This window comes from Cnephaeus nilssonii (genome assembly GCF_951640355.1).
Source record: "Cnephaeus nilssonii genome assembly, chromosome: 4".
Taxonomy (NCBI): Eukaryota; Metazoa; Chordata; class Mammalia; order Chiroptera; family Vespertilionidae; genus Cnephaeus; species Cnephaeus nilssonii.
Genome location: NC_137075.1, coordinates 69007676 through 69022971, shown reverse-complemented (window position 1 = coordinate 69022971; position 15296 = coordinate 69007676). Strand labels below are relative to the sequence as shown.

The 15296-nt window shown below is 42.8% G+C and overlaps 2 protein-coding genes across 3 annotated transcripts in view; one reads left to right on the top strand and one right to left on the bottom strand.

Annotated features, from left to right (window-relative positions):
- ATL1 (atlastin GTPase 1) overlaps window positions 1–7946 on the bottom strand; it is a 57588-nt gene extending 49642 nt beyond the window's left edge. For both annotated transcript variants that reach the window (XM_079768425.1, XM_079768426.1), the window contains exon 1: window positions 7812–7946. The gene's annotated coding sequence lies outside the window, so the exon portion shown is untranslated. The remainder of the gene's footprint in view (window positions 1–7811) is intronic.
- Window positions 7947–8152: 206 nt separating this feature from the next.
- Window positions 8153–15296, top strand: part of MAP4K5 (mitogen-activated protein kinase kinase kinase kinase 5) — a 109441-nt gene continuing 102297 nt past the window's right edge. Inside the window, exons 1-2 of the mRNA XM_079768429.1 lie at window positions 8153–8287; window positions 8513–8726. Coding sequence (XP_079624555.1) covers window positions 8619–8726 — 108 coding nt within the window. The 5' untranslated portion in view covers window positions 8153–8287; window positions 8513–8618. The remainder of the gene's footprint in view (window positions 8288–8512; window positions 8727–15296) is intronic.

Below are 15296 nucleotides of genomic sequence, written 5' to 3'. Positions count from 1 at the left end.
AGATGAAAATTAGTAACATGTATATGAAAATAACATATAAATTGGTTAATAAATAAACAATAACAACAATATAACAACAACAAAGACATGATATAAAAACAACAAAAACATGATATAAAAACAGCCAAAGGTGGAATCACACGGCCCCAGAAGTTGCACATATCCACCTTTACTCAAATACTAATGACCAGTACATGTCCCACCTAGTTGATAAACATACCATGTATCCAACTAAAATTTAGGAAATCTAATATTAAAGAAAGAAGGGAAATGAATATTGGAGAATACCAGCCAACTTTGCCACCAGGACCAAGGTTGTACTCCACCATCCTGTGTGTGTGTTGGCTTATTTTCTAACAAGGGCTCTTCTCATGGCTCCAAAATGGCATCTGCCATTCTAGTCATCAGAGACAGATAGTCATGCATAGAGACAAAAAAAAAAAAAGAAAAAAAAAGCCATATCTGTGTCTCCTGTACCTTGTTAAAAGTGAAGAACATTCCTAGAAGCATTCCAGCATACTTTTCCTCATATATCACTGTCCTGAACTATCTAAGCCTAAAGCATTCCTTTAACAAGAGGAATGAGGCTATGCCAATCAAGATTTGTCCTCTAGGATTAGGGAGTGTCTCAGTCTCTTCTCATGGACATAGCCACTCAGAAAAGGTAAACACAGTTATAGTCCAGAATAGTAAGGAAAGAGGAGAGAGGACAGTTTTGAGCACAAGGCTCAAGGTGGTAACCATAGCTTCCATTTCTCCTTATCTTCCACTAGTTATCTCATCTGGAGGAGTGGCCCAGATCTAATTTCTTAGTGGTCTTACCTTTACTGTGTTGCTGCAGTTTCCCCCTGCCCTGTAATATTGGACATATGAACACCAAGAGTTATCCTAGCACATACCTGGGGTTCTAGACATAGTCCTTCTTGTTCTCTTTGAGGAGCAACAATCAATTTACCCTCAGTAATTAGATCCAATCACCTCAAGCAGTATAATGATACACTCTAAGTTGGTTCAGTGGTCTTAAGACCTCATATCAGCCAGGTGGTAGATTAAGCTTCTTATTTAATTAAACTATGACTGTGTTATCAGGAAATAGTATCTGTGCCCTGGGCATTAGGGCCTTCAGATCCACCAAGGTCAATCAATGTTTTAAAGACAAAATTATAGAGACAAAGTTGTAGAGACAAAAATTCTTCAAGTAAGTTCTTAGGAATAATAGAAGAACCACTCCTATATCCGCCTCTTGGCTCCTAGGCCCATGTACAGGGATATTCCCACTGAATCATGGATCCCAATTTCATTGTGCCATCTCCGTCATCATCTCCAAACAACCAGAGAAGTTTTCAGGGATATCTGTGGCTCTTTACTCAATGCATTAATAAAAGTAAATTTGATGGGCACGCCTAGGAATGGTATGGATAGAGCATAACTAAACAGGATGCACATTATACAGTATGTCCAACATTCCCATCTCCCTGAATCTCAGATTCCTTCCTCTACAGTATGACAGGAAAGTTCTGGCATCATAGCATATATTAGTAAACTACCAGTTTCAAGTAACCAATTTAGAAGGACTACCAGTTGCTCAAGTCAACAAATCAAATCTAAACCTCAGGTAAGTATTTGGCAAAATCCTATAGTTCTTTCAGTACATAAACTCTCTTCTTCAAGAATAGGTCTTGTCCTTCTCCATCAGGGCTATGCTGAAATCTAACTCTTATTAAAAGTTTTCAACCTCATTCATATTTGTCCAAATGCCCCCATTTCATGCAGCAGGGTCCAGTTCTTCCCCACCAGGGCTCTTACCTTGGCATAACAGATCCAGATATCACATTTAATTGACATTGCAACTATGTCGCCTTTACCATTAGGCCCTGGGCTTGATTCTCAGCTATATCTGCCCTGTAGCTATAAGAGATAATAGGTTTCTTCCAAGCTGTCAAAGCAGCTTTCAGGTTTTCTACACATGCCTTAAGTTTGAAATTCAAGGCTCTCTGTCTTTTTTCCCATGTATTTTCAAAGAAGCAGTCAGAGCAAATGACACCACAGTTTTTAGTAACCATCACTGTCAAAGCAGTTAAGTGCTAAAGGTTGGTCTCCCAATGCTATGCTTTCCATCAGCATTACATCACATGCCACTATTGATAATTATGTGAGTAATTGTAATGCCACTCCGTGCTATGAAATAGCATTGTTCCACTTTCCCGGACAAACAGTTTATACAGGTAATCATCAGATATGTGAGTAATACCATACCAGAAACAAGGATTTCTTTCCTGGGGTTACTTTCAATTCCTCTAGCAATCAGGGTTCTGCAATAAAAGGGTAGCACAGAAAGAGAAGCTAATAAAAGGACTATTTATAAAATGAGGACAGGGTTAAAGGAACCAACAAGGATAGTGAAGCACCCTGAAACTAGCAACAGTGGGGAGTTATTATCATTCTTAGCTTAAAGGATCAAGGAAAAAAAAAAAGAGCTTATTAGAATCCTGCAAGAGCTGTATGCTATAAAAGAGGGCACAGCCAGGCATTGTGGGCTCTTCTGCATTAGTTTCTCAAAATACTAGTCTAAACGAGGTGTAAGCAAACTTTAGGCACCCCTTCTGAACATTATACTCATGTTTTAAGAAAATTGTTAAGGAACAACATAAGGTTATTTGTAATATGTATCTTTCTTAGTTACTGAATTTGCAGACAGGACCAATTTGTGAGTTGAATACAGGAACCCTGTTACCAATTCTCACATAAACCTTAAAACTACCATGCCAGGATCAGGGAAATAGAAACAGCATTTTAACATATCAGATGAGCAAGTCAAGCTGGATAAAATGGGTTGTGCACTGCCTTCCTCAACTCTTCTTTTTTTAAAAAAAATATTTTTACTGATTCTAGAGAGAGAGGAAGGAAGAGGAAGAGAGAGAGAAAAAAAAAAAAACAAACATAAATCAGCTGCCCTCCATACATGCCCTGATCTGAGACCAAACTGGCAACCTTTTGGTGCACAGGATAATGCTCAACCAACTGAGCCACTCTGGCCAGGCTCAACTCTTCTTTTTAAAACTTACATCCTAATGATTTGTTACTTATTCTGAATGAGATACATGTTCTACCACTATCCAGTAGAAAATAGAATTTTCTTATATGTACTTTGAGAACATGGTTTTTACCTCATAGAAAACTGGACATAATTAGTAAGAGAAATAATAGGGCTTTTAAAAAATTTTATTGACTTTAGAGAAAGGGGGGGGGGAGAGAGAGAGAGAGAGAGAGAGAGAGAGAGAGAGAGAAACATCGACTTGTTCCATCTATTTATGCACTCACTGGTTAATTCTTGTATGTGCCCTGCCTGGGATGAAACCCACAAGCTTGATGTGTTGGGATGATGCTCTAACCAATTGAGCTACCCGGCGAGGGCCAAGAAAACATAGGTTAAGATTTGAAAGTCCAAATCATAGTTATGGCAGATGTCTTTCAACATTTAACTAATTTATATTTAACAAACCTATTGAACAACCAACTCAATCACATAGAGTTATACTTTGCAACTAGTTTAGGTTGGAAGATTCATCAGGAGATTATATTGCTTAAACCTATATGTTCTATAGATTAAAAATACTGTCCTTATGTTTTATGTTAGTCATTCTGTCTTGCATAGTAAATTGTGAACTTTACCTATATAGAAGTTAAAAATGTTTATGTCTCCAATTTTTAAAAATTCAACCTTGGCTAAAGTTGAAACCCAAGGCCACAGATTACAATTAGCCTTTTATTTAAAAAAAAAATGACAGAAGGGAAAAACACTGCAAAGCATAGAACAAACCATTATGGGTTATTTATAGACTAGAAGCCCGGTGCATGAAATTCATGCACAGGTGGGGTCCCTAGGCCTGGCCTGTGATCAGGGCTGATCGGGGCCAGGTTGATTAGGGCCAGGCCAGAGAGGAGGCGACAGTCGCGGGGCTGGGTGCAGAAGAAATGGAGGCCGACGCTGATGCTGCCATCATCAGCGCTCCACCACTGTGCAGTTCCCCACCTCCCCACTTCCTCCTCTTCTTGCTGCCGCACCACCTCTGGGTGGGTGGTGGCAGGCCAATCGGGGCCTGCCGGCCAGGGGGAGGAACAGGGCACAGGAGGGAGCTGGCCCTCGGCCCCCCTGGGAATGGGACCGCATCTGCTGCCACCCACCCTAGTTCCCTATCCTAGCCCAGGGCCCGGCCCCGATTGGGCGATCAGGGCCTGCCAGCCGGGTGGAGGGACCGTGGGAGGTTGGCTGGCCGGAGGAGGTTGGCCATGGGAGCACACTGACCACCAGGGAACAGCTCCTGCGTTGAGCGTCTGCCCCCTGGTGGTCAGTGCGCATCTGGTCATTCCAGCCACTTAGGCTTTTATATATATAGATTAGAGTAAAAGCAGGAATATATCATATTTTTCCATGTATAAAATGCCCCTATGTATAAGATGCCTCCCACTTTTCCAACCCCAAATTAAGAAATCAATATTTTAAACATAAAACAGAACACATTTTTATTTAGTAATTACTGCAGGTAATGCTTACATACAGTACTATGATATTATGCAGCATTATCACTTTATTCAGCCTCTGTTGCATCACTGCTCTCTTCTTCATCACTATTAGTTCCAGACATATCAATTTCTTCTACTTCTACTGTATGACTACCATCTTCTGAGTTACTGTCTATATATGTGAGACCATCCTCATAAACTGGTGGTATTTTCTGAGCTTTGTTCGTGTTCTCATGGCCAACCCTTCTCTCCTCATGAAATTGAAGCACCATTTTGCCTTTCCTGTAAAATCAACAATGTTCATTTCGCTTGCAAACATTCTTGCCTGACATTGAATAAGCTTGGTTGACACACATAAGCCACTCTGGCACTGCTCCATAATCCAAGTCTTAAGCCTCTGCTCCAAGTTTGCCCATTTTGCTGGTTTTCCACTTAAGGCCTTCTTATTTTTTGGCATCTTAAGGAGTTGTTCTTCCTGTTTTCTCCTCTGTCTGATCATACATTCAGTGGGAGGAGGTCCAAATTGTCTCTCTGCAGCTCTATTTCCATGCTCTTTTGCATAGCTGATTACATTCAGTTTGAATTTTGCAGAGTAAGACAATCACTTATGGTATTTATCTTTTTATTTTTTGACATCTTTATGGGCTCAGAACACTCCGGTCCCTGTTGCATCTATGCACTCTCCACCTCCACCTCCAATTACAGCATTGGCTGACGTCAGTAACGATAAAGCTCGTGATTGGAGGAAGCCTGTTTGACAAGGTATGGGCAGCTAGGCACCAGAGCAGCTCCCTCCTCGGCTGACTTCCGTGTATAAGACTCCCCTCGATGGTCAGTCTAACGATTTTAGGAAAAAATAGCGTCTTATACACAGAAAAATATGGTAGTTACATAACAGATATTATGAAGACACTACGAATATAAGATAATTAGGTTGGGATGAAGGGCTTATCAAGCCATATATATTCTTATTCTATACCATATCATCATAAAATTGGGTAATTTGTAAAAAACTTACCTGCTAGCTATAATTTTTTGTTACATAATAATTATTATATAACAGTCAACCTTGAAACTATATGCTTAATTGCTTAGGATGTAAAATTAAGTTTATGCACTGTATGTTTATTTTATGGAAATTGAACTTTAATTTCTTTACCAACCATGTAATATTTAACCACTAGATATGACTTCACCAATCTTACTAAAATTAACTCAACCAGTAAGAATTTTAAAATCCTTAAGATTCTTTGGAGTTAGTATAAAGCAAATGCTTTCCTCTTTGCATCAATTGTGGTACAAGTAAAATAATGATTATAGCAGACACACTCTTTAACCACCACATAGAATCTCAACTTTTTCCATGCTATCCATCTCTGAGTTGATGGTCAAAGCATATGGACCTGCTATTACTGGCAACATAAAATATCTTCACTCCAGGGTCTTGAAACCTCTGACCTCAAATTTTCTATTGCTTAATTCATATCAAACACTGTTTCAAGAATAAAGTGCTTGGAGGATTATCAGAAGGAAATTATCCTCGTTTCAAACTGGGAATTCCAAGTTTCCACTTTATGAAGGCTCATGAGATAAATTTTTCTGAAGTCTTAGTATCAGGAAAAAATATGCCTCTCTCTTGACTGTGATCTCAAAAATACTATAAAACTCTATTTTAGCTAATTTGTTACATTGTTCCACTACCCTATTTGCCCTCTCTTTAATATCATACCTATTGCCTCATTTATTTATTTTTGTCTTGTGTTATAGTATGTATTTTCTGTACAATGTCTTAAATTTTCTGTAGAATAATGCAGGTATAAATAAGTAAGAATACATAATTTTCAGACTACAGAAAGGATCAATGCTTATAGGATCAGAGGTGAAAAAAGAAAAGAGAATCTATGACAGCAAACAAGTACTAGGATACCAACAGAACATTTGAAAAGATTTTGAGTCATTGAAGCCAAAAGTATGTGCCCACCAAAACAAGTGCCAAGAAGTTCTGAAAGAACGAACTGTTCTTCAACAATTTTTTCAATACAGCAAACACATAAGCTTTGTCCATAAAGCACTTAAGTCTGAGCTTGCTTATGTTCCCTAAATAAGTGCCCTTTGTGCATGGAGCACAAGAAAATACATATATTCCCTGTCCTGTTAAGGTGTGAACTTAATTCCTACATTATACAACTGATTACAATGATCAACAAGGAGCATACTGCCCAAGAACAGAATTGAATTGGATGTTCAAAGCCACCAGCCAACGCCTGCAACTTGTTCTTTTGTTATTTTTCAGCCCCTAAATGTGTTGACTGTGTGTCATCTGGCTTTTCTGTTCAAAACGTCTTCTGGGCTCTAGAAATAATTTTGCCAGTATACATAAGTCCAGCAAATTTATTTCTACCTTCATAGCAAGACTGTAACTGAAACTGCAAAACAGCTTGTGAAATATCAAATTACTTCCCTGAACTCCTGTTTGATTGTATTTTGCGAAGTATTTTTGCTTTTGTTTGTTTTGCTCATCCTCACTTGAGGATATTTATTCCATTGCTTTTCAGAGCGAGTGGGAGAGGGGAGGGAGAGAGAGAAACATCAATGTGAGACAGACACATGGATTCGTTGGCTCCCATAGGTGCCTGGAGGGGGTGGGGTGGTAGGCCAACACTCTAACCATTGAGCGACCGGCCAGGCCTTAAACCTCTTCTATTTGATTAGCCTCTTCAGAATCCTGTAAAATGCTTTACAAACACTTGCTTGGATGCCAGATGCAAAACTTGATCCCTTTCCAGCTACAGATAAGGCGAGGGAGATATTGCCCAATACAATGGCTTGTCCCAGATTACATACTGAGGAAGTGGTAGAACCAGAACCAGAACCAGGCTGTGGTCCCTGCCATTGTTGTTTTTTGCTTCTGCAGAACCCACGATCCAATCAAAGGGGCAATACCCGCGGTGAGACAGCGCGTGTGCCCAACAGGAATAAGTCATTGACACTTCCTAGGAATTCGGGATTTTAGAAACGTCTCGGGAAAACTCCGCAGAAGACAGGTTGTGCAGGTGTGCAGGGCAGCCTTAAACTGGTACCACGGGGAAGAGTTTGCCAAACAGGAAGGTGCAGTAGGGTGTGCCGCGACTTAGTTAACCTGGCACTCTCCCCACCTCTCCGCCAGCGCCCCAATGCCAGGTTCCTTCTGGCCCGGTGCCCTCAACGTACTTTTTCCGTGACCTGGCAGGGTGCGTTCCCTTCGCCCTCGCGCCCGCCCTTCTCCCTCTACCCGTCACTACGTTTACCTGACCAATCTGGGGGCCGTTTAGCGGAGGCCGGCCGGCCCACGAATGAATGCCCAGGGCGTCCCTAATCCCTGCGGCGGGTAACAGAGCCTGCGCCTTAAGAAGACGCGCCGGGCCAGGGGCGCGCCGGGGAGGCTGTCGTGTCCCGACCAGGCCTCAGGGCGGCACCCTGGTCCCGCGGCCGGCGCGCTCGAGCGGGACACCCGCTGGGCGCCGACCCCCCCGCCGGCCGGGAACGTGTCTCCGGGTGACGCACCCCCGGGTGGCGAACGTGGTGCGACTGCAGCGGCAACCGTACGCGCCTCCGCCGCCTGCGAGGACGTGCGGGGCCACAGGAGACGGCGGCGCTGGGCTGGGAGCGGCGGGCGGGCGGGCGCCGCCGGGAAGCAGGACGCAGGCGCCGGACGTAGGACGCAGGCGCCGGCGAGGAAGTAGGTCCGGGCGCGGCGCTCCACAAAGCGGGGCCGCCCCTCCAGGTACCGAGCCGGCCGCGGGCCCAGCGGACGGGGAGGCCGGGCCGGACAGTTGGCGGGCGGCCGCGGAGGGGAAGGGCTGCGTTGGCCACGGGGCTGCGGGGAGCCGGGGCGGGGGGGCTCTTCCTGGTCCACTTCTTCGCGCCCCCGGCGGCGGAAGGAAGGGGGCTGGGCCGCTCGGGGTCGTCGCCCGCGGCGCCGACCCGCCTTCGCTTGTCCCTCGTGCAGGCGGAGCTGCGGTCAGAGGCTCCATGTTGGGAAGCGGCGCCTCTCGTCCTCGTTAGCGGGAGTCGGGCGCCGCGGGCAGAGCCGGCGGGGCAGGCGCTGAGCGAAGATGGAGGCCCCGCTGCGGCCTGCTGCGGACATCCTGAGGCGGAACCCGCAGCAGGACTACGAGCTGGTCCAGCGGGTCGGCAGCGGCACCTACGGGGACGTCTATAAGGTGAGGCAGGCTGGCCCCGAGCCCGGCTCTTTCCCTGCGGGCGCGGGCTCCTGGGAAGAGGGTTTTGGGGTGCAGGAGGAGGACCGGAGAGGATGCTTTTATTGTTGCATCTTGGAGATGAAAGCGGCTGGGGTCCCGTTTACTCCGTTCAGGGCACCCAATGTTCATTGCTTGCTCAAATCGCTACCGAGAAGCAGAACTAACCACACACACCTTTGCAAACCACTGTTGTACTTTTTTGTGGTGTAAAGGCATGCCAACGCTCTTATTTGTTGTATTGAAGGGAGTTCAAATCTGCTACGGAGTCGCACTTGAGGATGTTTTAGCTTTAGCCTGGAAAAATGCTTCATGGAAGACAGGAAAGAATATTGACATTCCGACATTTGCACTTAAAAAAAAAAAACAAACCCTTTAAAACGGATGGGCTTCATTTAAAAAGTCGTATGAAAAGCTGTCTTTCAGTTTTTAACTGTACACAATCTAATACTGGGTCAAAATGACGTGAGCACAAACATCCTTTGTAGAAAGATGCTTTTCCTGGCAGAAGTTTCACCCTTTGTAACTGGTTGATGATTGTTTTTTTTTCTGGGCTTTATAACATCTCATGACCAAGAGTGGATAAGAGCTGCTGTGTTTTTAATTGTGCTCTTTTGCATCATTTGAGACAAATGAGGGTGAGTTACTCTTAGTTTGGGGTTTAAGAAAACACAGAGAAGCAAACCCAATTCCCTAAATCCACTGAGTTCTTCAAGGATCAAGAGGAAGGAGATTGGTTTAGATTGCCTCATGCGTTGTGTTCTCTGTCCCAGAAAGGGAGCATCAATGCAACTCATATGGGTATATTAAGGGAACTTTCCTTTGATTTTGCAACAGCTCTGTTCATTGGATTTAATCACGATATGTAATCCCATTATTCCAAACAACACTCTTGCATGTAGCTGAAAGGGCCTTGGATGACATATGGAAAGTAACCAGTAGGCTCCTCTGGGGTATGTCATTGTTTTGCACACGTGGTGGTATGGAAGGAAAACATTCTTTCTTTCTATTTTTCTGCTTTTGTTTAATATGCTCCCTATTAATACTAACAATTTAAGGTGATGCTATGAAAGCTCTAGTGCTGTTTTATTCTACTGGGATGGACTGTAAAGTGTAGGCTTTGTATTCCTTAAACAGGCATTTGAATTTTCTGTACTAGGCACTGTTCTAGATGTGGGGTGTTGAATTGTGAGGTAGGTCCCAGCTCTTGCCTTGTATACCTTTGAATTCAAAGTGGGTATTTATAACAGAATCCTCTTTTGCTTTATGTAAAATTAATAGGTAATTAACTCAGCTGTTTACCCATGGATTAGTCATTTTGTGGAATGCTCTTTAAAAAATTGAAATTCCTGTTTGCCTTCTCAGTCTTCCCTTTTAGTCATCTTTGTCTTATGATTCACTATGTATATAAGTGCTTTTCCCCACAAAAATCCGAAGACCTCTACTTTTTTTCTTTATAAATACAACTAAAGCAGCTCTTGGAGTAGGATTTTATTCTTGACAAGGAAAGCAAAGGGTTATATTAAAGGGGCAGTAAATACTTGCCTTTCCCCCTAGTATGTCCCACTTCCACAGTTTCTAAACTGAGGATCAAAGAATGAATATTTATCATTTACCGCCTTCACCACCACCCCTTCCCCACAACCCCCTTCCCTCACATTCTTGCTCCCTCACCTTTACATGTATACTCATACACTAGGCCAGCTTCTCACTCCTCAACATCTTCAACTCTGGTTCCTTGTTTGTTTTTCCTTGTTCTAATTACCTGGCATCACCTACCACCCTCATTTCAACCTGTGGCTATCCTACCTGTCCCTGAAAGCCTTACTGAAATGCTCCTCCAGGACCTTCACCACCCCCACCTGCTTCTCTCCAACCACATCTACAGCTCTCCCCTTTCCTTCTTTCTGTTCTAGCAGGAACACTGGCCTGCTGGCTGTTCCTTAAACATAATAAGCATATTCCCACCTTTGGGCCTTTGTTCTTGCTATCCCCTTTGCTCAGAATGTCTTTCCTCAGACAGCCCACATGGCTTGCTTCCTTCCCCACTGGCTTTTACAGCTCTCCGTGTTTTTTTGCCTACTATATTTTTTCATGTGCACTTACACCAGTTTAGTTTTACTTGTGTGTTTTTTTTCTTCTTTGTTATCTATCTCAACCCATTACCCTACTCCAGGAGGGCAGGAGGTTTATCTGTTTTGTTCACTGCTCTATGTGTAATAGCTCCTAGGATTATAACTAGGAACAGAGTAAGTGCTTTCTAAAAATCTGTTGAATGAATGAATAAATATCAATAATTCTATCACCTAGTTCTGTGGGCATATGCTTTTGACATAACAACACTAAGCATTTAGTACTCTGTATTCCTGTAATGCCTATTGTAATATCTTGCGTATGTACTTTTATTACAAATTTCAGTTACTTGAGTTCTCTAGGAAAAATATGTATTTCTGGAAAACTATTTCATAGCATATCTATTTTCAGCGCTCTAAATCCTACAAAATTTTGCCAGTTTATATTTACTCTTTAATGTGCCTAAAAATGTGTACCATTCTGCTATAGTGCTGAAGTTTTTAAAGCTCGGAGCAGTTAGAGTAATTTTGTTATTCATCACTGTGTTTCTGATGAGCTGAAAACCATAGGAAGTTTTAGAAGTATCTCCAATCAGTGATATAAACTAGTAGCATTATTACAGTGAAGAATAATGAAGGTAAATTAGTCACTGTTCTAATCAAATATTATCTCTCTCTCTCTCTTTTTTTTCCACACCTGAGATACCTTATAAAGCAGGAGCTTTAAAAGAACTACAATTTTCAGATTCTTGATGAATTATTTTTATGTTCTTTGAAACTGCAGATCCCCTCTGAAACACCTTTTTCCCGAAAATCTCCAAGATGGGAGAGCTCAATCTTAAACTGGCTATTCCCTGGTTAAAATAAAGAGGAATATAAAGCTTCATTTAGATAGATTGGGTAAATCATTGAGGGCAAGAACAAGAAATGGTGGAGGGGAAAGTAACAAAGAGAAAAGAAATGTGTTGAAGATGGATAAAGGGTTAAATTTCTGCTGAGCAAATTTTATTTGTAATTACTGTTAAAAATAATTTTTTTAAATCCTCATCTGAGGATATATTTCCATTGATTTTTTAAAATTTAATAAATCTTTATTGTTCAGATTATTACAATTGTTTCTCCTTTTTCCCCCCATAGCTCCCCTCCACCTGGTTCCCACCCCACCCTCTGCCCTTACCCCCCAACACTGTCCTCGTCCATAGGTGTACGATTTTTGTCCAGTCTCTTCCCGTACCCCCCACACCCCTTTACCCCTGAGAATTATCAATCCACTCCCATTCTATGCCCCTGATTCTATTATATCACCAGTTTATTCTATTCCTAGATTTTTAATTCACTTGATTTTTAGATTCACTTGTTGATAGATACGTATTTGTTGTTCATAATTTTTATCTTTACTTTTTTCTTCTTCTTCCTCTTCTTAAAGAATACCCTTCAGCATTTCATATAATACTACTTTGGTGTTGATGAATTCCTTTAGCTTTTTCTTATCTGTGAAGCTCTTTATCTGACCTTCAATTCTGAATGATAATTTTGCTGGGTAGAGTAATCTTGGTTGTAGGTTCTTGCTATTCATCACTTTGAATATTTCTTGCCAGTCCCGTCTGGCCTGCATAGTTTCTGTTGAGAAATCAGCTGACAATCGTATGGGTGCTCCCTTGTAGGTAATTAACTGTTTTTCTCTTGCTGGTTTTAATATTCTCTTTTTGTCTTTTGCCCTTGGAATTTTAATTATGAGGTATCTTGGTGTGGTCCCCTTTGGATTCCTTTTGTTTGGGGTTCTGTGCGCTTCCTGGACTTGTAAGTCTATTTCTTTCACCAGGTGGGGGGACTTTTCAGTCATTATTTCTTCAAATAGGTTTTCAGTATCTTGCTCTCTCTCTTCTTCTGGCACCCTCATAATTCTGATGTTGGTACGCTTGAAGTTGTCCCAGAGGCTTCTTACACTATCTTCAACTTTTTGGATTCCTTTTTCTTTTTGCTTTTCCAGTTGAGTGTTTTTTGCTTCTTTGTATTTCAAATCTTTGACTTGATTCTTGCGTTCTTCTAGTCTGCTGTTGGGTCTCTGTATAATATTTTTTATTTCAGTCAGTGTATGTTTAATTTCTAGTTGGTCCTTTTTCATATCCTCGAGGGTCTCGTTAAATTTATCAGCCTTTTCTAGGAAATTCTTGAAAAACCTTATAACCGTGGTTTTGAACTCTACATCCAGTTGTTTGTTTTTCTCCATTTCTTTTGTTTGTGATCTGTTTCTTTGTCTCCGCATTTTTGCTGCTTCTCTGAGTTGGTAGGTTGGCTTTGTGTGCTAGGTGTCCTATATGGCCCAATGGGTTGGCCTCCCAGTTACCTGAGGTGGACACTCTTGGTGCATCCTTTTGTGGACTGTGTGTACAGCCTTGTTGTAGTTAAGTCTTGATTGTTGTTGGTGTCACTGGGAGGAATTGACTTCCAGGCCAATTGGCTGTGAGGACCCGCTCTGTCTATAATGGAAGAACTGCTGTGCTGGAGACACGCTTATGGGGCAGGACTTGTTTCAGTGGGGCTTTGGTGCTCTCTGAGTCTGCCTCCTGAATGCGTCACTTTACGGATGTGAGTAGTTCAAATCTGGTGTCGTCTCACTGATTACTAGATACACTAGCTTCTAGATCTCCAATGGGGCGCAGGTCAGCTGCTGTCTGAGGCCACCCAGCAGGAGCTACAGCGAGAACTACAGTTTTCTCCTCTTTGCTTGGGGTTTGGAGGTTTTGGAGCTGTCTGACCAGAGTTGCAGTTTGTTAGGTTAAGCTGCGATAGGGCAGGCCATTTATATGCAAAAGCTGCTGCATGGAGCTTGGGTGGGTTTGTAGATTGTGCGGGGCGGGGTCTCAGGGAGTCACTAGGCTAGGGCGTGGCAAACAGCGATGGCTGCCAGTCAGCCATCTCTGCGTCTCCGCGTTTCCAAGTCCCCGCACCTCGCGCCCCAGCACAGTAAACAGTGATTGCTGGGTGCACCTCTGCAAGAAAGTCACCCTCACTTTCCAACCCGATGGCAGACAGTCCAGCTTCTCCATGTAGGAGTTTGGGTCCCCTGCATCTCCCCAGAAACTGGAGTTCATAATTGGGAGCTTGTCTCCCTTCGGGTTGAAAAAAGCACCCAGTCGCCTGCCGCCAGCCCGATTTGCGCGCCTCCGTACCTCAGCTTTTCAGCTCTTGTGCACATCTCAATGCTCTTTTCTCTTTCCTTCTAGTTGTAGAACTTCCACTCAGCCAGCTTTCCCGTGGTTCTGGGTGATAGATGTTTTGTCTTTTAGTTGTAGTTTTGAAATTGTTGTGCGAGGCAGCAGTTTAGGTGTTTACCTATGCCGCCATCTTGGTTTCTCCTCCATTGATTTTTATGGAGAGTGGAAGAGAGAGGGAAAGACAGAGAGAAATATTGATGTGAGAGAAACACATCAATTGCTCGCCTCCTGCATGAGCCCCTACCAGGGCCCCGGGCCAGGGAGAAACCTGAAACCAAAGTAGGTACTCTTGACTGGAACCAACCCGCAGGCCAGTGCTCTATCCACTGAGCCAAACCGGCTAGGGCTAATTACTGCTAACGGGAATATTTGTATCCGAATATTTGTATCAAAATCATCCCCATCTTAGGTTCCAGAGAAGTTCTAGGAATCATTTTTACCTTACATGGGATATAAATGTAGAGTGGACAATCCCATCTATTTTTTCCTAACTGGTTTTGCTTTTTTATTTATTTTTATTTATTTTTAAAAATATATTTTATTGATTTTTTACAGAGGGGAAGGAAGAGGGATAGAGAGTTAGAAACATCGATGAGAGAGAAACATCGATCAGCTGCCTCCTGCACACCTCCCACTGGGGATGTGCCCGCAACCAAGGCACATGCCCTTGACCGGAATCGAACCCGGGACCCTTCAGTCTGCAGGCCGACGCTCTATCCACTGAGCCAAACCAGTCAGGGCTGGTTTTGCTTTTTTAATTGATTATAAAAATGTAATATGTTTAACCTTTTGCACTTGGATGTCGAGATTAAAATTACTCTTTGAATGTATCAATAATTTGAAATATAAAAAAATCCAAATAAATAAGTTTGTATGAAAAGAAACTCCAGTTTTTTATTCTACTGCTGCGCTTTGTAAAATCTGGGGTATTTAAAAAATTAAATCCCGAGTAGAATAAAGGAATCGAGAAAAAAGCAAGCGAGTGCAAAGGGTTAACTCTAGGAGGACAGGAACAGATATCCCTTGCTTACAATAGCTGATACGGAGATGCTCAATAAATATTTGTTGAATGACATTATTTATAGAAAACTAGAGGCCCGGTGCATGAATTCATGCATTGGTGGGGTCCTCGGCCTGGCTGGCAATCGGGGCTGATCGGTGCCATCTCGCCCAGTCCAGATCAGGGCAGCCGGCCAGGGGGAGGAACCGCGGGAGGTTGACGGATCATAGGAGGTTGGCTGTGG